Here is a 22,664-nt window from a genome sequence, read left to right as displayed (position 1 = left end):
AGATAGCTCACTATGCAAATTATTATAGTTTGAAATAGTATCATCATAACATGAGAATAAGCCAGGGTTGCCAACTCTCACACATTTGGCATGATACACACGCTTTCAGGCTCTGTCTCACGGTCTCACTCTGCCCAACTTAATCACACGGCAAATTGCCAAACCTGCTTTTGATATTAAACAAAGTCTAAGCTTTTAATTTTTTGAAAGTTTTAATGCAAAATTCAAACACAAGAGCAATCATGCTCTCATCTCCCGGCTACACAACAGCTTCACTATACAGGTGTTTGCAGCAAGTTTTGGTAAACAGTACAGCATAGTGTGCATTGATTATTACGTCAACCATATTTACAGGATCGTTTTATAATTGAGAGTGATGGAGATGCAACATTGTGAACATTAATGTTAATGTTTTTATTGTATTTAGCCCTCAGGTATTCCTTACTAATTGGTCACACTTGTACTCATTGGTGGTCAAATGTGACCATACATCTTAACTATTTTTCAATTAAATACATTTTCTATATTTTAGTTCAATAATATTTATTGAATATTTTGAGGAGATCTTTTGGTACTAAATACTATTTGTGCAATGATTATGGTCCATTAATGACCACTTAAAATATTTTTCTTCTAATATTTTTATTATTTATATTAAAATTAGTGTAGTAATTAAGGTTAAGGTTAGTCATTTTGTGGCAAGAAAAATAATAATTTTCATTTGTAATTCCCTTATTAGGTGCCCGTATGGCTCTTTAATCAATATACATGTATCTAATCTAATTGATCAAAAAAGTATTGCAGTTTTGCATTTTAATAAATATTTAGATATGATCAAACACTAGATGTCTTTAAATGTGACATTTTAAAACATTAATAACTTACATCCTAATATTTTTAATGATCAGGGGTGTCGGACTGGGGGTAAAACCAGTACTGATTACCAGGTCCCCAAAGGCAGAGAGGGCCCTTGAAAAGTTGAAAAGTGGAATATATTTGAACATGGAACATGGAGGGCCCATTAGGACTGCCTATGCATTGGGCCCGGGATTTTGTGCTCCGCCCCTGTTAATGATACTTATATAAGCACACACAAGTGAATATTAATGAATGCGAGCACATATAATTTAACCCAAGAAACGTTTAAAATACTGCTAAAATAGTGCCACGGCAAACTTATTGTTCCTTATATGTACAGTAGGCTATTTACATATGAACTTAAAGGTTGGCAACCTTGAATAAGCAGTGAAAAAACATTTAATTAACTACAAAAAAAAGTTGTAAAAAAATTATTTTGCTAAATGTTTCATATACTTGCACTGTAAAAAAAACTTCAGGTCTCCAATTGAACATTTTCCAGTGACTGATTACATCTAAATTTTTTAGTTGGCCAAATTGAATTTCAGTGAATTAAATTGCATCAATTCACAGAAATTCAATTTGGCCAACTGAAAAATTTAGATGTGATTGGTCACTAGAACATTTTCAATTGGAGACCTGAATTTTTTTTACAGTGTGCATTCATATATATATATATATATATATATATATATATATATATACACTCACCTAAAGGATTATTAGGAACACATACTAATACTGTGTTTGACCCCCTTTCGCCTTCAGAACTGCCTTAATTCTACGTGGCATTGATTCAACAAGGTGCTGAAAGCATTCTTTAGAAATGTTGGCCCATATTGATAGGATAGCATCTTGCAGTTGATGGAGATTTGTGGGATGCACATCCAGGGCACGAAGCTCCCGTTCCACCACATCCCAAAGATGCTCTATTGGGTTGAGATCTGGTGACTGTGGAGGCCATTTTAGTTCAGTGAACTCATTGTCATGTTCAAGAAACCAATTTGAAATGATTGGAGCTTTGTGACGGTGCATTATCCTGCTGGAAGTAGCCATCAGAGGATGGGGACATGGTGGTCATAAAGGGATGGACATGGTCAGAAACAATGCTCAGGTAGGCCGTGGCATTTAAACGATGCCCAATTGGCACTAAGGGGCCTAAAGTGTGCCAAGAAAACATCCCCCACACCATTACACCACCACCACCAGCCTGCACTGTGGTAACAAGGCATGATGGATCCATGTTCTCATTCTGTTTACGCCAAATTCTGACTCTACCATCTGAATGTCTCAACAGAAATCGAGACTCATCAGACCAGGCAACATTTTTCCAGTCTTCAACTGTCCAATTTTGGTGAGCTCATGCAAATTGTAGCCTCTTTTTCCTATTTGTAGTGGAGATGAGTGGTACCCGGTGGGGTCTTCTGCTGTTGTAGCCCATCCGCCTCAAGGTTGTGCGTGTTGTGGCTTCACAAATGCTTTGCTGCAAACCTCGGTTGTAACGAGTGATTATTTCAGTCAAAGTTGCTCTTCTATCAGCTTGAATCAGTCGGCTCATTCTCCTCTGACCTCTAGCATCAACAAGGCATTTTCACCCACAGGACTGCCGCATACTGGATGTTTTTCCCTTTTCACACCATTCTTTGTAAACCCTAGAAATGGTTGTGCGTGAAAATCCCAGTAACTGAGCAGATTGTGAAATACTCAGACCGGCCCGTCTGGCACCAACAACCATGCCACGCTCAAAATTGCTTAAATCATCTTTCTTTCCCATTCTGACATTCAGTTTGGAGTTCAGGAGATTGTCTTGACCAGGACCACACCCCTAAATGCATTGAAGCAACTGCCATGTGATTGGTTGATTAGATAATTGCATTAATGAGAAATTGAACAGGTGTTCCAAATAATCCTTTAGGTGAGTGTATGTAGAGTAGGCTATATACATATGAACTTAAAAGTTGGCAACCCTGAATAAGCAGTGAAAAAACATTGAATTAACTACAAAAAAAAGTTGTAAAAAATGTAATTTGCAAAATATTTAATATACTTGCACTGTAAAAAAAAAATCAGGTCTCCAATTGAAAATGTTCTAGTGACTGATCACATCAAAAATTTTCAGTTGGCCAAATTGAATTTCTGTGAATTGATGCAATTTAATTCAATTGAAATTCAAGAAATTCAATTTGGCCAACTGAAAAATTTAAATGTGATCGGTCACTAGAAAATTTTCATTCGGAGACCTGATTTTTTTTTACAGTGTAAACTGATTTTGAAAATCCACTTTTCAAGACTATAATGACTGCTCAGTACTCTAGGGGGCGAAAGAGTTTCCTTCGAATGTCTATTCTATTAAACCAGGTACGTTGTAATTCAGGATAGATATCAACTAGATAAAAGACACAAGTTAAAATAACTTTAAACTGTTGCTCCATTTGAAAAACTGACTGAGCATTGCTTTATGAATTGTGACGATAAGTTGAGCTTAGAAGCATCTCCATGTGTATTCGAGCGTGAGACTTACTTGTTTGGATTTGCTGGGGTCCCCAAAACACTCATTTTCTACGACATCCACCTGAGACAGAAGGAACACAGGGTCATTACCACCAAACTTAAGTGCAGGAAATGAAACACATGGCACAGCAATTACCGTAAATCCACACCGTATCACTGTATTTTGTACTATAATATCTCCCTGAACTTCTCACAGGGTGTGTCTGACCTGTGTAAATTGTGCAGTAATGCACTAATGACTCGTAATTTGAATAATTTGAGGTTGGTTAAGACCTTCGTCATCACTTTGGCCTCTTTAACTTGTCCCAAATTGGCAGTTTACTTTGTCTTAACTTCTCGCTAAACACCAAGCTATTTTTGTTTTCCACGCCACGCCCCTTCTCTCTTTCAAAGGCCTTTCCATTGTTTCTTTCTTTCTCTGTCCTGGCCGCTGTGAATAATTCATCCCTGTGTGACTCTTGAGGCACATGACTCCTTTGAAGAACCGTAAATGCATCAAACAGAGCATGAACCGACTGTCTGCATCCTGTCTGCAATTTGCTCAGCTCTTGAATAATCAATAGGTCATTGCAAACGAATGTATGCTCAAAAAAACATTTTCTAATCATTCCATGTTGATTTGAAGTAACTTTAAACTATCTAGTTTTCTTAATTTGAGTAGAACGTTATTTAAACGTAACGTTTTTCAGCATTTTAAAGTTCATCTGGCCCAGTTGTGGCCCACACACAGGAGGCCACAACACAAAACCGGCTCGATGTGTGTGGGCCAGATGTGGCCCATGTGACCTTTGCCTCTGCCAGAACTGAGCCATAAGTGCCATTGTTGGCCCAGATGAGGCCCGGATGTGTATGCTACCTGGTTAGCTGTTATCTATAAGCTAGTGTGCAACAAAACAATGACAAAATTCACATTTAGAAGATATAAGCGTTCAAATCTTACAGTCTCTCACTTCCGCCAATAAGGATGCAATGATTTTGATGACATCACCCTGCACTAGGGATGCTCATTTCGGTTCATTTTCGACAACCGCCACTCATTATCCAAATATTGTTTCGTTTTTTTAGTGAAAATTTTATTTAAGCAGATTTTTTGTATACACAGGTGCACATAATAAAAGTCAGTAAGTAAAACTAAAAAAGGCAGTAAGTCAGACAATTAAAGGTGCACTATGTAACATTTTTTAAGTAAAATATCCAAAAACCACTAGGCCAGTGTTATATATATATTTTGTTCCGTTGAGTACTTACAATATCCCACATGTCTCCAACTATTTGTAAATCGTGAGAAATTGTTATTTTAACCGAGGAACCGGAACGTGTGAGGGCGTCGCCTGTCGATGACATCATATCTGCGTTCCCCTCGGTTTCTGGTTTTATTTTGCAGAAACGCTTTTTCATAGCAGCTGCCGCGCGAACGCACAGATTAACATCATAACATCATTAACACACTCAGATGTGTCTAATATGATAAACAGAGCTGTGTTACCTCATACTCATGACCGGAAAAGCAGAAATGGCGCCGGCGACTGTGGCATAATAAAATAAATAATCACATCCATGAACATGATTTCTGCCCGAGTCCTATCCCGATTCTTTCCCACCAGCTGTGAGGTGAAGACCACATGTCCCAAGATTCTGCGTTCAAACGTGGCGTCATCAAACTACGCCTTTGTATTGAATAGGCAACCTCTAGCGGACGGAAAAGTTACATAGTGCACCTTTAAGGCACAAAAACAACAAAACAAAACAAAAAACACTTACACTATATAGAAGGAAAAAGTATAAATATACATGTCAATTCACTGAACCGATGTCCCAAAGAGAACCACTCACACAGATTGAGTCAAGGAGGCCTGAGCCGGAGGGGAGTGGCAAAGTCTCAATAAGGATAGCTACCCAGAGTTAAACACAAAAACAACAACAAAAAACTAAACCAGTACATTGCATTTAGGTCCCAGTTTGTGGTCTATCCTTCCTGATGTATTCTATGAAAGGGCCCCAGATCTTCTTGAACTTATCTTGAGAGTTAGACATAGAAAACCGAACTTCTTCAAGGTGTAACCAGGAAACCATTTCATTAAAGCTACACTGTGTAACTTTTTTAGTTTATTCTTCTTTCAAGTAATAAAGTATTCTCGTAAGTTTATAATATGCCATTGAAAATACATACGGGTGAGGGGTTCGAATGCGGGTCGCCATGTTGCCCCTCCATCTTGAAAGTACATCAGCCAAAGAGGGACATACCCGTAAATTCAAGCTTCGCCTTTCGCGTTTTAACACTCAATGGCACCGTGTCGAATGTGGACGAGGTCGAACTGGAAGCCATGTTAATCTTGGACTAAATCGGCCACCGTAGGAGTTAAAGCGAAATCGGGATTGAGAGGAACAGAAACTAAAATTCACTGGATGGTCATATACCTTTTCACCACTAGATGGGGGAAAATATCACACAGTGTAGCTTTAAGCCACCTCTTGAAGCAAGGATGGGGAAGCTGACTTCCACTTATTTAGGATAACCCGTTTTGCAATGGTCATACCAAACATGAGGGTTTGTTGTAAAGAGGATGGAAGAGCCAAAGAACCGTTGGAGCAGCCCAGTATCGCTAAGAGACAGTCCGGGACCAGATGTCTATAGCCCCGTTTCCACCGAAATTACCCGGAACAATTTGTACCAGGAACTTTTTTTCCCCCAGACCTGCTACTGTCTGCGTTTCCACTGCGGTCTAAAGTACCATGAAGATTAGGCAAATTAGTCCAGAGACGTGGGACCGTGCACGACTGCTCCTCCCAGTCAGCGACGGACAGGAATAATTTTTGTGCAATACTGTCTGCAACAATAACAAGTATGGAGGAGATGCAAGCTGCGCTGGTTTTGCTGGTTATGTATTGGTTTACTAAAGATGTAATTAACAAAATGGCTGAAAAGAGACGAGCACTGATACTAAAGTGTATTCTGAAAGCTAGATTTAAAATAAGACAACGTATGTTATGATCAGCTTTTATGGACATTGACCGTGCGATTGCTGAGACGAACAGACAGAAACAGCGGCCATCGGACAGAAAGAGCAAGACTGATATTTACTGAATGCAGAACGAACCTTGCAAGACTTTTAAAAATGCCGGTTAAAATAAAATGCTGCATGAGCTCAACCAATCAGCATGTTCAGCGCCCAAGTCCCACCCCCAAAAGTTCCTGAACTTTGAAAAAGTATTACCTCGCGAGCAGGGCCATTTGGAGGTGGAAATATTTACCCTGATCCCTGCGGTCGAAACACACCGAGTACCACCCCAAAGTTCCTAGTTCCTGGGGAAAGTTCCTGCGGTGGAAACGCGGCTTTTTATAAACAGCACTGTACAAACTGAAAATGTCAACCCAAAATCTTTAGAGCTTAGAGCAGGACCAGAATAGATGCCCAAGAGTAATGTTGCGTTCAAACCGGACAATAATTCGCGCTAATCGCGCGAAGGTGGACGCATGTACATTTTGAGTTTACTCGCGCGAATCGCGCGTGACATTCACTGCACAACAGATGCGAATTCGCGTCATGGGCGGGGCTTCCGCCAGCAGCTCGTCTCGTTGAGAAATGGCTGACATGGGCTGTGTTTACATGTCTTTTTTTTTGTTCATATCTACTGTTAATGTGTGACAAAACGTAGATTTAAGACTTTTTCAGTCGATAATGTAGTTGTTTAAAGCTCAAATCTGTGGTTTATTTACATAAACAGTGCCTATTTGAACATTTTATCTGCCGTTGTCGGAGCTGTGAGCTCCAGCGGACAGCGCGCTCAGCGCACGTGAAAGCCGGCGAGGGCAACCTTTCCTCGGCCAGTCCTTCTGCCGTCTACCGCTGGCTCTGATGTCTCTGTGGTGTGTCTCGAGCTATAATTCGTCTTGTAACGGCCGATCTTTGGTCTCATGGATCTATAATTTGTTCCCTGGCAAATCGTTTAGGCTGAGGGCAAAGATAAGTTTCATTACTTTATATTTTTAGGCTATAACTGTACGTTGCAGTTGTAACGTTAGCCTACTAGCACTGACTTTGAATGTTTGACTGCATTGTTTGCTTTATTTCATGTATAGCTTGTTATACATTACTTATACTTTTGTATTATTGATCATACATAAGCTTGCATTTAACAAAAAGAGACTGGGTTGTGTTTCATGTCATTTAATGTTATCACAGTGATAATCATATTGTCTGAACCAGATATTAATATACAGATTTTCTCCTCATTGTTGTCACTACTAGAGCAAGCTCCTGATTGGCTAACGCGGCGCGAAATATCCGCCAAAGTTCAGATTTTTCAACTTGAGCGTTCAAAACGCTCAATTCGCGTCCTTCGCGCCGCCTCAATCGCGCGAATCTCGCCGCCTCATTCGCGCGAATCGTGCCGCAGAATGCCATTTCGCGTCTCTGCATTGACTTAACATGTAAATCACTCGCGCGAATCGCGTCCGGTGTGAACGCACCATAAGGGCTGTAATTTGACCAAAAATAAAAACCTCGATTAATTGAACATTTTACCTCGATTACGATTAATGAACGATTATTTTTTTGCTTTCCATTTTTTGCCCTCATAAGGTTTTAAGTTCCTGATAAGGTTTTTACTGTAAATATTTTCTACTATTAAAAGGTGTCTCTGAGTGCCTGCAAACTGCACTTGATGTGACTGACGGGGCGGAGTCACGTGACTAAAACCGAAATAACCGACATGGGGATATGTCGGTTAGAGGTTCTGAATTTCGGTTTCGATTATTTTTCAATTAATCGGACAGCCCTACCCAAGAGTTCCATCATTATCCGAATATTAACTTTTTTTCACAGGTTTATTTTACAGTGCAAACAGCAGCATACAGAACAGCTCAACAGCAACAGAACCTGGATTCACACATTATCAAATTTTGACGCACCTGCAGCGTTTCTGACAACAGAGAAAAACAGAATAAAATAAAATAGCATAAAATAAATAGGCCTACACAAAAAAAAATTAACTTAAATAATGAACAAATTAAGATTACAAAACGAAAACACACTGAATCCGTTTGAAGCTTTGAAGAACTAGAATAGTTTTTTTCCGTCAGACTTAACTATGACGATTAAACTTTCGTCAAATAAAAATAACAGACCTACCTCACATCTTTTTTTGTTTTTTAAGTAACATGTCTACGTAATATGGGTTAGTCTGGAGCGCAGATCCTCTCAGATGGCAGTGACGTCCCAGGAATAAGCACCTTTCATTTGCTTTCCACCAGTCAAGAGCTTGTACTACTGAGTGGAGTGAAGTGAGTGAGTGAAGTAACGTAGTACAAGTATGGTGACCCATCTGCACATCTGCATTTAACCCATCCAAGTGCACACATAGTAGTGAACACACACACACCCACAGCAGTGTATGTTGTATTTATATATTCATATATTGCAAGTATCTTAGTCGCCCTTTCTGTCAAAATGATCCCACACAGTAGGCCTACTTCTAGCTCTGATGTAAACGAAAGGTTATTGGCTATTTAAAAAAAGGGGAGGAGCTGTCCGATATGTCCCGCCCTGTCTTCCTGTTTCAGTGGACATTACATCAACATATTGAATAATGCTGCGTGTTTCAAGGCACTTCGGCCGGCTTTTAAAGCCTCAGAATTACTAGCAAAATTACTGTTTTAAAATACACCAGACCATCCGCATTATTTGAATTATTCAAAACTAAAAACCGATTAGTCATTTTTCAAAGGAGAAAAATCCAAACTCAGAACTTGCATCAAATACTAATAGCATTAAAAGGATGTTCCATTAACATTTTAGGAACATTTAAACTCATATATTACAACGTTAGCCCAAGCATTTCCTGTTACATGGACAGGCCTCCTACACTGCCATTTCTTTGTAATAATTTGTGACATTTACAAGCACTTCCCGGGTGAAGATTGTTTCAAAGTAAATCCTACATGATCTTTTCTTTCAGTGTATGTTGTATTTAACCGTCTGAGTTTATCAAATGTGTCAAACGCCTCACTAAGCCTGTTTTAACTCCGGGAGTTTGATGAACCGCAGTGTTGTTTTGGTTGTATCTGCTCTGCTGTCCGCTGTCCCGTAAAGATGCTGGACCAGACAACAGCAGGCTGGCAGCCCAGCCTGAAACAAGACCTGCCTCTCCTCGGGACACGGACATTTTTCAAACACTTAATTAATTACACACTCTGAGGCGTTGCACGCAAATAAACTCCCTCACTGCGGATCACAGAGGAACCTCTGCATGTGTGTGTGTTTGCATTCAGAATCTATAGGAAAAATCCATCCTAGATAAAAGGTTAGAGGGTCTGAAATGTCATTGTATAATCCACACACTGACCACAGATGAGTTGATGTGGACTATAGACTAAAGGAAACTCAGACGTGATACGAAAAACACGTACACTCAATCATAACAGTATATGACCGTCATAGGAGTATAACCATAAAATATTAAAGTCACTTTCAGAATGAGATGAAGATCAACATAAAAGGACTTTGAACTCGTGTTCTTGGAGTCGACCTGCTTTTAAAACCCTCGGGGAAGGTGTGTCTGAGGTACAGGAGACATGCCAAGAGCTGAATGAAATGATCATGACTCATTTCAGGAGCGTTTCCTCGTCCACATTCACTGGCTTCAACATGTCATGTTTTATTGTTGCGTTTGGAATGTCATACGACACTACTATTAATATAGAAATGCCAATTTTCTGCATGCATGTAATACCTGGAAGACATTTGCCAAAATGTGCAGTATACAACCAGAGCGGTAATGGATTTTCATTGCAATGAATGAACCAGAATCTGCAATTTTCAACATATCCTCGTTTACAAAAATTGTATTGATATACTATATTGCCAAAAGTTTTGGGACGCCTGCCTTTACATGCACATGAACTTTAATGACATCCCATTCTTAATCCGTAGGGTTTAAAATGGAGTTGGCCCACCCTTTGCATCTATAACAGCTTCAGCTCTTCTGGGAAGGCTTTCCACAAGGTTTAGGAGTGTGTTTATGGGGATTCTTCTAGAAGTGCATTTGTGAGGTCAGGCACTAATGTTGGACGAGAAGGCCTGGCTCTCAGTCTCCGCTCTAATTCATCCCAAAGGTGTTCTATCGGGTTGAGCTCAGGACTCAAGTTCCTCCACACCAAACTCGCTCATCCATGTCTTTATGGAGCGACACTTTGTGCACTGGTCATGTTGGGACAGGAAGGGGCCGTCCCCAAACTGTTCCCACAAAAGATAGGAGCATGAAATTGTCCAAAATGTCTTGATATGCTGAAGCATTAAGAGTTCCTTTCACTGGAACTAAGGGGCCAAGCCCAACCCCTGAAAAACAACCCCACACCATAATCCCACCTCCACCAAACTTTACACTTGATTTTATACACCTTTGGCCATGGAAGTGATTGGAACACCTGAATTCAATGATTTGGAGGGGTGTCCCAATACTTTTGGCAATACAGTGTATATGCACTGTAATGAGGTATTGTGACAACAAGCATTTGTTTGAAATGATTACTATGGTACACTACATGTTTTGCATACTATTTTTAAAAAACAACATGCAGTACATAATGCACGCTAGTATTAGTCATGTGCTTCTACATCAGTGTTATTCACCTATCATTTCCCTCTGAGTTTAGGGATAACTGATGAGTAGGGTTAGTTTTAGAGGTAGGGATAGGGGTTAGGACTAACTTTTCTGACAGGAATGTTGTTCCTGGATCAACAAAATATGTTGGCGCGTCTAACCTGCAAAATCAGGGTGTGCGACATAATCTAGTCTTAGTTTGTGATGCTGGGGCTCTCCATCAAAATTATTCATTTTGAGTGTGTGCATTTTCCCCAATGAAGGCTACATCTGACAAAATCCACCTTTAGTGGCCCACATTAGAAAAACGACTTGTAAAAGTAAACAATTCCCTGGTTTTCCCTACAAATGCAGAATTCTCTTTTACAGGAACACTGTAAATCAGTGGTTCTCTACTGGTTTGGCCATGGGACCCACATTTTCCAGTGGTCATTAAGGCACAACCCAAATTTATTTCTCAAAAACATTTCACACACATTGAAAAACATGAACACACACAAGTACCGTCTCTCTTTACTCACTGACAGATACTGAATCAAGACAATCGTTTTACTGAATTGTTTTACTTATGGCAGCTGCTATTTGCATTAAGTGAAAATCGCAGCATTTCTTACTAGAGATCTGCTATTTACATTATTAGATGATATTTATACTTATAAATACTGGCAAATACTATTTGCACCTCATTGTTGTTGTACATTAAATAGTATGCAATAATAACATTGTGTAAATTATTATATTTGTTAAAATTAATAAATGAATGCCGCCTTAATGGGACAATAAAGCCCTCATTAAACCTACCCCTAACCGATAAACACACGTTAGACACTTTATTTCCACTTGTCAAATGTTTTCTTCATTTTTATTGAAAACAAATGCCTTTTCCATCTGATATGTGATGGGAAAAGGTATTTGAGCGAGTTCGGCAAAAGGCAGTTTCGAACCTCGGGTCGATTTGCTTCAAAACACTTGTCACACACACACTTTACCCCTACACTACTGCTTGTTTCTTCTGTCCTTTTGTCTGGCCCAATCAGACGTCAGTGGGCGGAGTTAGTGCGAATAGCATTTGCCAACCAGATGAGCTATTTGCACTCAGTGTAAATAAAAACTCAGACTGCGTCTGACAGAAGACTCAACAGCTTTCACGCATATCTTTCAAAATTAAAGCATTCAGAAAAACATTCAGAATTCAGTTTTGTTATGGTTGTTGCTGTTTCTTTGACTGCACACTCCACGACTCGCTCAAAACGGTCTTGCGACCCACTTTTGGGTTACGACCAACCAGTTGAGAAACACTGCTATAAATAATCCAACTTCTATTTTGTGAGAGACACTCTATTGTAAAGGTTGATTGAACTATCTAATGTAGAACAAATAGTGATTACAAAACAAAAAGAGTAAATAAAGTCAACTTGTAGGTAATTAAGTAGGCTATAAGTGCAAATAGCGATACACTATGTTTACACTATGTAAAAATAGCAGTATTTTCTTTGCAATAAGTGTAAATAGATGCTATTTATACTTATAAATAGTGGCAGATACACCGCAGTGTTGTTATACATTACACGGTATGCAATGATAACAGTGTAAATTATTATATTTATTAACATTATTAAATGGATGCCGCCTTATTGGGACAATAAAGCCCTCCTACACTTACGCCTAACCATAAACACTATTATTAAACACACATTAGACACTATATTTCCACTTTTCAAATATAAATATTTTATTTTTATTGAAAATAAATGCCTTTCCAATCTGATATGTGATGGGAAAAGGGAGTAGAGCGAGTAAAAGGCGGATTCGAACACGGGTTGATTTGCGTCAAAACGGTCTACCACACATCTTACTGTTGATAATTTAGTTTGGGCCAATCAGACGTCAGTGGGCGGAGTTAGTGTAAATAGCCTCTGCCAACAAGGCAAACTATTCGCACTCAGTGTAAATAGACACTCCACATTAAGTCTGAGCAATTTATAATTTTAAATGGTGAGATCTGATAATGTCAAGTTTGGTGACGCAGAGCAATTGTCAAAGACGACTATCACAGCTAGTCTTGACTTGATTTGAGGGATAATATTCTCATATTAAATAAATTCATGAAATGTAAATATTGTAATACTGTTTTTACCTGTAAAGTGTCCAGTTTCTCTATAAAGCTATAAAGCTCTTATATTGTTGCATCTGTTTCTGAGCATGCAAGCATTGTGGCTGGGGGAAATACCCATAATCCTTTGCACTTGAATAATACAATTTTGTGAGTTTGATTAAAACATAGGGAATTGTGAGGATCTGTACATTTAACTGCTCTTTAAAATTAAAGAAATCTACAGCATCTGTAGTGTTTTTGATAATGTTTTATTAAGTTTAACGTTTAATTTATTTAAGTCACCATTATTGTGATTAATGCTCCTTTTTATTAGGTTTGTTCAATCGAACGTGTGAGATTCAACTCATTATTTTAAATCAGTTTAATGTAATTTAAGTTGCAATGACTTAAACATCCAAGTTGATTGTACTTAAAAAATTTAAGGCAGCAACTTTTTTTACAGTGTGGTTGCATTAGTTTTTTGTGCAATTTTTGAGTTGGTATGTAGTAATTATTAATAGCTTTATTATGTTTAAAACCTTTGTACGATTACCAATAAAGGTCTATGGTATGCCCTTATTTAGATAGCCAGTCAAATGCACGTGTGTGTAAATGAGTGCCTTTGTGAGACAGATTGCGATGCTCTGGTTTTATTACAGCACCTCTCAATGACACAGCTGCGCATCCAGAGCTCGTAAACGGTGGTGTATCTCTTATCGTGCTGTTTTATTCATTGGCTGTAATTTGGATGATATCTCGTATCACTGGGATTGTTCAGAGAAAACAAAACTGATTCTGCTATGAGCCTAAACGTTTAAAAAGTAACACGAAACTGTCCATTCCTTCAAAAAAAGCAGGTGATCTGTTGCTTCTCAACATTAAACATTTACTTGAACAGCAATAAAACGGCTAAAGGGTTCAGTAAAGCTCGACACATTTAAGCTACACTTTCAAAACCAAATAAAAGCAAATGACCAGTCTTTGTTTTTACATAATGACCTGCCCTGAAACTTGTTGTGATAATAATCACCAAAATGCCATTTTCCCCATTTGGTCGGTATTCAGAGATATCTGGGTGTGATATAAGCCTCAAGCTATCGCTCATCAAGTGTCATCCACACAAAAGATACACTGTCCAAAAAAATCAAACACAGTGCAAACAACGGTTTACTTCCAATATGTACTTTGATTTACGTTCCAATCATCTTGTGTCAATAAATGTCAGCTACTGTCGATTGTTTCTTTATTAAAGCAATGCCCATCATCTGTCCATTACCTGTCCATTCAACACAAAGAGAAAGAGCTAGACAAACACAAACACACACACACACACACACACTACAACAGATCACTTAAGTCAAACAATAAACCGCCCGCTTTGACCAATCAGAGCCTTCGGTATGATGCCACTTAGAGTCACACAAACAGTATGTATCAGTTGAGACCCTTTGCTATATGATCTGAAAGCTGTTACAACCGTGAAATCCTGAACCTTAAGCAAAGGGAAAAACAAAAGCTGTTCTCAGAACAACACATATGTCAACTCTGACCATAAGCATTTGACTATGTAAAGATTCTCTCAGTTTCATACAAACACATGCCGTGTGTTTAGCTCATACCACACGGAAGATTTTCACACCAACGTCTGACGAAGAGAATAGTGTGTTGTTCAGGGCTCAGATTGGTGGAAAACCATAAAGTGCAAAAATGAGGAAATTAAGTAAATTGCTGGTGTGATTCTAGTAGGAATCCTGTAACTCCCTGGATTTTCTACAGGTATTAGTCTGATAAAACTCATGACCACGACTTAACTAACAGGGAACGTTCTAGGGCTGCTACTAACAACTATTTTTATATCGATGAATCTATCGACTAATTTATCGTAATACTTTTCAACAATTTTACTTAAAAACGTTTAATTTAACTTGCAACGTTGGCCTTCAGTAGTGTACTATTACAAAAAAGTATAAATGTAAACAAGCCCTTGACAAAATGGAAAACTAAAAGAGTAAAAATGTAAAAAGGTACAAATTTGTAAACCAACATAACAAAAAAGAGAATATCAGCAAATACTTTTTATATAGAATAGTGTTGTCACGATACCAGAATTATGACTTCGATACGATACCAGATTAAAATACCTCAATAACGATACTGAATCAATACCATGGCAAAAAACTGTAAAAGTGATTGAATAATATGACAGAACTTACTATTCATTGTTTTATCATTGTTTTAGGGTTAAAAAACCCTAAAAACTCCCTTGGCCGGCATGTTCCTGTCCTGCCCTGCTTCACACAGAAAATGAGGTCCGGCCCTTTAAGAGCTGCACGGACCAAATTCATTGTAACACCCGATTCCTCATTCAACTCTGTATATGTTCACTAAAGACATTTCCGACCGCGTTTACCCAAATACTCTTGATTTTGCGGAACATGCCTCAGGCGAGCGCTTCCACTTCTTCCGCGCATGTGTATGTGGGGTAACACAGCGCTGTTTTATCATATTAGAAACATTATTTGAGTGTGTTTAAAGTTATGTTATAATGCTACTCTGTGCGTTCACTCAGTACTTGCGGTAAATCAAGAACACATTTAAACAAAAAGACTAACTGTGTTGAGCTGTAGAACAATGAGTAGTTTTCTGTCAATGAATGTCTCCAAACAGTTGCTCACCTGTCTAATAAAACACAGCATATATTAAATGGTTTCTACAAAATAAAATTGTAAATCGGAAATCGAGGGTAACGCAGGTATGATGTCATTGATAGGCGACGCGCGGTCCGTGTCCTGGTTAAAATTGCTTATTTCTCTGGATTTAAACATTCTTGGAAACCTTTGAGATAATGTAAGTAACACAAGTCAACAAAATATATAACATTGCTCTAGTGGATATTTTAATCCAAAAATCGTACATACTGTGCCTTTAATAGAACGGCCATTCATAGTTATCTGGGCCCGTATTTATCAAGCTTCTCAAAGTGCCATTTTAGTCTTAAGTGCTGAGAATTCATGAAATGTACTCCTACTTTCAAACTTAAGTCTAGACCCTTTTTGGGCCCACGTCACAATTACGTCACGGCGTTAGCTGGAGGCAAAACAAAGGAAAAACTGGAGACGGCCAATACAAACCAGCACAGAGTTGGAGCTCAAAATGTCATCTTGTTGTGTTTTTGGGTGCCAGAATCGACAGAGTACAGGCTCTAAATTGAAATTTTACCTGCTGTTACTGCCAGACAAAAAAACACGACGACAGCTGTGGTTAAACGCAATACAACGAGTGGACTGGAGTGAGTGTGCCAGGCGCTGGCTAGGCAGAACTTTGGATCGTACGACACAAAACTAGGGTGGCCATACGTCCAGATTTTGGCCGGACAGTCCAGATTTTAAGCCCCCTGTCCAGCAATACAATAATTTTCTGAAGCGAGGAGAATAGTTTTTGTGCGCAAAAAAAAATCAAAATAGCGACTTTATTCAACTTTATTCTTGGCCTCAGACGTGAACTCACAAAGCACCACGACGCATGAGCGAGAAAATGACGTCGAGCACAGTTCGGGCATCCATGAAATGCACACTTTAGCCCCATTTTGAGCACTCCGCCAAGACCTAAAGCATGATCAATGTAGAATTCAACAGCTTAGATACGGCGCGTCTTCCTCTGCTTGTAAACAAAGCTCCTCGCTTCCGGGTCATGTGTCAAAACGCCGGTCTACTCTCGCGTATGCGTCATGGTGCGCCGTGAGTTCACGTCTGAGCCCCAGAATAAAGTTGAGTCGCTATTCTGATTTTTTTTTGCGCACAAAAACTATTCTCGTCGCTTCATAAAATGATTGTAAAACCACTGTAGTGAGATGGACTTTGTAAAGACGTCTTTAGTACCTTTTATGGGTCTTGTGAGTGTAAATTTCATTGCTGCCAATGGGAGGCCTTTCTGAGCCATCGGATTTCAACAAAAATATCTTCATTTGTGTTCAGAAGACGGGTTTGGAACGACATGAGGGTGAGAAATTAATGACAGAATTTTCATTTTTGGGTAAAGTATCCCTTAACGTTCGCATAACCAAGAAAAAGCGTTTTTAAAACAATTAAAAATCTAGACGTTTTGAACGTTCAGAGAACATTCTGAATTGTTCATAACTTAATGGGGACGTTAGCAACATATTTTTGTTAGCTGGGTTTCACATTCATCAGCACTGTCACTAAAAGTCAGCAAGAAAAAAAGATAACCGTTCTCCAAAAAGACTGTTTCCAATATAAACAATGAAACTGTCTACTCTGCATACAGTGTGACTAGTAACCGCAGGCAATCTTATTTACAGCAAAATAAAATACCACTTAGAATAGAAATGCCTGCTAGTCACCCTGAGAGTCTCAGCCACCTCATGTCCGCTAAAAACATCGCCTTTCTGACTAGTCCTGCCTTAACAGCTGTTGCTTCCACCATTATAAGACACATTGCTCTTTTACTATGCGAAAAAATACACAGTGCCTAGGGTTGCCACCCGTCCCGTAAAATACGGAATCGTCCCGTATTTACAAGCAAAATGACGCGTTCCGTATCAAACCAATACGGGACGCGATTTGTTCCGTATTTTACATAGGTCCACACGTAGTTCAATAAACACACAAGGATTTTGCAGTGTGGAGAATACTTATAGCAAATATAAAGAAATCAATTTCACAATAAGTAGTACAGGAGCTCATTTGTGCGTGATTGCGTTTTAGCGGCTTTGTTGCCAAAGCGGCGGAGTCTCGAGAACATGCGCTGTGCCGTGTGCAGTGTGCCTGTAAACTTGCGCGTTTTTTAAAAACATGTCGAGCTCGCGTCGCGTCCACCGTTTGAACGCAAGATCTCCAGATATAGAGCTGAATATCAAAAAGGTATCAATGGGTCTGTCCAGTAACTCATGATGAACCCCAGGCCAACTGCACACTTTATGAGAAGCATTTCAGTGTCTCAGACTGACTGACTTAAAGCAACAGCGGTGACAGACACATCTGTGCTTCTAAAGTTAGCCTATAGTTTTTTTTTAATGGATAATATCTTAATATAATATTATCAGAGCTTTGCAGACAAAATTATTATTTTTTAGACAGGTTAATTAATAGATTATAGCCTAATAAATGTAATTATTAATTTATAATTTAGCTACGCTATAATCATACATAAACAATAATCCTGTCATATAAAGTTTATGACATTTAAAAAAAAAATTTGATAAAAATGGGACAAATAATTACATGATAATATAGTCATAATTTAAGTAAATTAATAAAAAAAAATACATTTTTGAAATTCAAAAAAGTGATTACTGGTTCAGAATGGCTGCTTAAAGGGACAGTTCACCCAAAAATAAAAATTCTGTCATCATTTACTCACCCTCAAGTTGTTCCAAACATGTATACATTTTTTTATGTTGAACACATAGGAAGATTACAATGGAAGTCAATGGTGCCCCCAAAGAAGCCTGGTTACAAACATTCTTCTAAATATCTTCTTTTGTGTTCAGCAGAACAAAGAAACTCATACAGGTCTGGAACATCATGAGGGTGAGTAAATGATGACAGAATTTTCATTTTGGGTGAAATATCCCTTTAAAGTGCACCAAATAGGCTACTAAAAAGTTCTTTAGAAATAAATAAAATAATCAAATGTAAAATAATATAAAATGTGTTCTGTTGCAAGTTCACATACTTGATCTCATGTTTTCTTATGGTTTATTATTGAGCTGTAAAGTTGTCAATGTAGAAATAATCATTTCATGACGTGTTTTTTTTGGGGGGGGTTCATGAATGGGTGTCCCTTATTTTGCCACACCAAAGGTGGCAACCCTAACAGTGCCTCACACACCGAATCAATCGTACGCGCGTTGGATGAAATCACCATATAAACTAGAAAAATAGAAATCTTGGACATGCATCACAAAAATATTTTAATGAGCAACATTGCAGTCAATATGTTGAAGGTCTGCATGTTTGTGTGTTTCTGGTCCCCATTGACTTCCATAGTATGCAAAAAATACTATGGAAGTCAATGGGGACCAGTTTGGTTACCAACATTCTTCAAAATATCTTCTTTTGTGTTCAACAGACAAAAAAACTATTACAGGTTTAGAACAACTTGACGGTGAGTAAATAATGACAGGACTTTCACTTTTGGGTCAACTATCCCTTTAAATCTTGTTGGGGTTAACATAAAAAGTACTTATTAGGGCAATAATGCACCGCAACGGTTGGATATTATGTCATCGGTTCAGCTGCATTTCCCACATCTCATGTTTTCTCAAGGTGAATTTAAATGGCTGCTCTCTTTAAACAAGGTTTATACAGACTTCACGCTCTTTGACTCACGTCCTATGGTATTTGACACACCTGAGCGGATGAATGGACTGGCATTTTGAGGCCGCTCCAAAATTTCCTCTCACAACGCCTCTATTTAGGGCCGCGCCACACACCTCCACCACTCCTGAACTTGTTTTTAACCCCAAGCGCTCATTGCTGGTTCCACCCTCTCCACCTTTCATTTGGGTTTTAGCTTTGTTTGTCCAGGCTGTTTTGTTTAATGACCACAGTTTGCGTTTGTTGATCTGCATTTCTCCAGAACTAATTGTTGGATCTGCTTGGTTACAAACATTCTTTCAAATATCGTCCTTTGTGTACAGCAGAAGAAAGAAATTCATACAGGTTTTGTTTGAATAAAATTTGAGTGAGTAAATGATGACAGAATTGTCATTTTTGGGTGAACTTTCCCTTTAACATGTGAGATTGTGTCCAGGTTATTAACAAAGGTGATTGCAAAAGACTATGAACAAGTTTCATGGGAGGTCAAACTTGATTTAAGCTTCATATTTTTCACATCTCATGAAGATTTGAGCTGAAACAAGCGGCTGAACCGTGTCCATTCAGCAACCGGATCTAGCGCTAATCTATCACCAGAGTCCAGTTCCCTGTATCCGCTACACACCACAATGCCTGCCAGAACAACATTTGGTAACACTTTATTTTAAGATGACGTAGTTACATGTACTTACTATAGTTTTAACAGTATATTATGCATAGTTACAAGTAACTAACCCTAAATCAAACCCTAATTATAGTAAGTACATATAGATAATTAATATTACTATTAATTAGTTACTATTAATATTAATATTATTTGAGGAAGTACAGTGTAACTACGTCACCTTAAAATGAAGACAATTGAGAAATAAAATGAGACACAAATGAATAAATTGTGGTCATAATGAGCTAATTAAATGAATGTGGATAGATGTCTGATTGATTTCAGAGCAATTGAGGACAATCTTAAATAATGCAGGGACAGCGAAGTGTGTCATCATCGAGAATATCAGCGTTTACACAGTCAGTGTGTGTGTGTGACGTCTCAACAACGAGCGACGTCAAGAGTTCTTGAAAAGACTTTCGTTATAATAAATTAAAGAGGATATGGTCAGCGATTCTTGAATTGACATTGTTCGTTTTTAATACTAAAGACACAAAGTCATTTCACAATTTTGTATTTGAAAGATATTTGCACCCAAAAGTCAAAGATTCTCCCAATCAGGAGTCTCGTGTGGTGTCACGGTTGACCGGCTGTTCACCACGATGACGACTCCATGCATGATAAACAAACATCAGCGTTTATAGCCCAAAGGAATCTGTGGGGATTTGGAAACGTGTGCAGGCTCTCAACAGATACTCAACATGTTCTTCATTTAATAAACGATGTCTGCCAAAAACAACATGACAAGTTTACTATCAGAGTCGACAATAAGCTTGCACGATTGCACGATTCAGATACATTTTTAATTCAATTCCTGAATTTGAACTGAGGTACATTCTCAAAAATAAAGGTTCTGTATTGCCACCTATGGTTCCATTAAGACCCTTACGGAGAAAAAAAAGCTATTTATTCAAGTGTGCTATTAATATACTTCTTGTAAATTATACTCTTTTTAAACTCTACTTTAGTGTACTTCACAAAAATATACTTAAAATTACACTTATGTACTTGACTTATGCTGACAGAAAAACACAGTACATTTGGCCTATACTTGAACTAAATCTTTAGATCGAGATATGCATAAAAGTATAATCAAGTATTTTAAGTAAACTTGGCTTATAGTAGTATTTACTTTTTAGACTGGGTAGCTTATTAAAAAATATTTTCACATAGTTTTACAGTACGTCTTACAAACTTTTATTGTTTGAAAATATTGATTTATAAAGAAAACAGATATGTTCCTAATTCTTAGTATGTGAATTTTTGTGTAGTCTACAGGTAGTGTACATAGGAATGTACTTCAAAAGTACAGTTAAAGGTATCATTCAAGTATAAAAATTAACACCTAAATAGGAATATAGTAGTATACTTAAAGTGCAAAAATAGTGAACTATAAGTATGATGTTAAGCTCACTTAAAGAAAACGTACATGTATACTTGCAGTATAAAATTACTAGTAGTTTACTGAGAGTACACTTCACAGTGTAATTTCAAAAACTAAAAAATGTGCTACAAGTATTTGACTAGTAAACTATAAGTATACAGAAGTTCACTTTGTAGTGTAGTTGCAGTACAAACAAAAATTGTAGTGGTGTACTCCAAGGATACACTTGAAGTATACTTTTATACTCTGCAAAGTGTGCCAGTTTACTTCCAAGTAGTATTGAAATAGTACACTTACAAGTACACTGTAAAATTGAATTAGTTAGTATTAAAAAACTATGCAAACCGATTGCCTTTACTATAAAACTATAGAAAGTACATGTAACTACGTCATCTTAAAATAAAGTGTTACCAAATGTTGTTCTGCAGGCATTGTGGTGTGTAGCGGATACAGGGAACTGGACTCTGGTGCAGTGATAGATTAGCGTTAGATCCGGTTGCTGAATGGACACGGTTCAGTCGCTTGTTTTGGCTCAAATCTTCATGAGATGTGAAAAATATGAAGCTTAAATCAAGTTTGACCTCCCATGAAACTTGTTTGTAGTCTTTTGCAATAACCTTTATTAATATTAAAGTGAAATAGAAATAGTATGTTGTACTGAAAAATGCTTAGTTACTATAGTTCTAGTAACTAAAAAGAGTGTACTTGATAATTTACTTTAGATTTACTCTTGACTTGGTATAGCTACCATTGTTGTGTTTTGATGCTGAATGTTGAAGTCTGTGTGTGACTCAAGCATAGTCAATTGCAGGATATTGCCACAAATATAGAGAGATTATATCAACCCAATTAAAATTGTTAGCGATAACATTTAAAATTATCTGACATGAAAATTAGTTAATGATAGTTAATAGAATAGTTAATCATTTAGATAGAAGTTAGGTCGCCTTTTAAAAGTAACCTCTTCATTACTTCCCTTCCTCTGAACCCAAATAATGTCTCGGTTACGTATGGTAACACTCATTCCCTGAAGGAGGGAGCGGAGACATCACAAATTAATTTGTGACGTTGTAGTGACCGCCTGAAAGGGAACTGTGATTTCTTGCTGCATTGCTGCATCAATAGGTCGAGAGTTACAATAATGTAAATGAAGATCAGAGTGCCCAACCAAATGAATCACAATTTCAACATCAGTTTATCAAGTCATCTTAT

At 38.0% G+C, this 22,664-nt stretch overlaps 1 protein-coding gene across 1 annotated transcript in view; it reads right to left on the bottom strand.

Moving 5' to 3' along the window:
• eps8l2 (EPS8 signaling adaptor L2) overlaps positions 1–22,664 on the bottom strand; it is a gene marked incomplete at its 5' end in the record, with an annotated part of 73,626 nt that overhangs the window by 43,827 nt on the left and 7,135 nt on the right. The window contains one exon of the mRNA XM_079810240.1: positions 3,380–3,430. Coding sequence (XP_079666366.1) covers positions 3,380–3,414 — 35 coding nt within the window. The remainder of the gene's footprint in view (positions 1–3,379; positions 3,431–22,664) is intronic.

This window comes from Gobio gobio, assembly GCF_949357685.1.
Source record: "Gobio gobio genome assembly, chromosome: 25".
NCBI lineage: Eukaryota > Metazoa > Chordata > Actinopteri > Cypriniformes > Gobionidae > Gobio > Gobio gobio.
The sequence above is the reverse complement of the archived record's forward strand: the minus strand, read 5'-3'. Positions and strand labels throughout refer to the sequence as shown.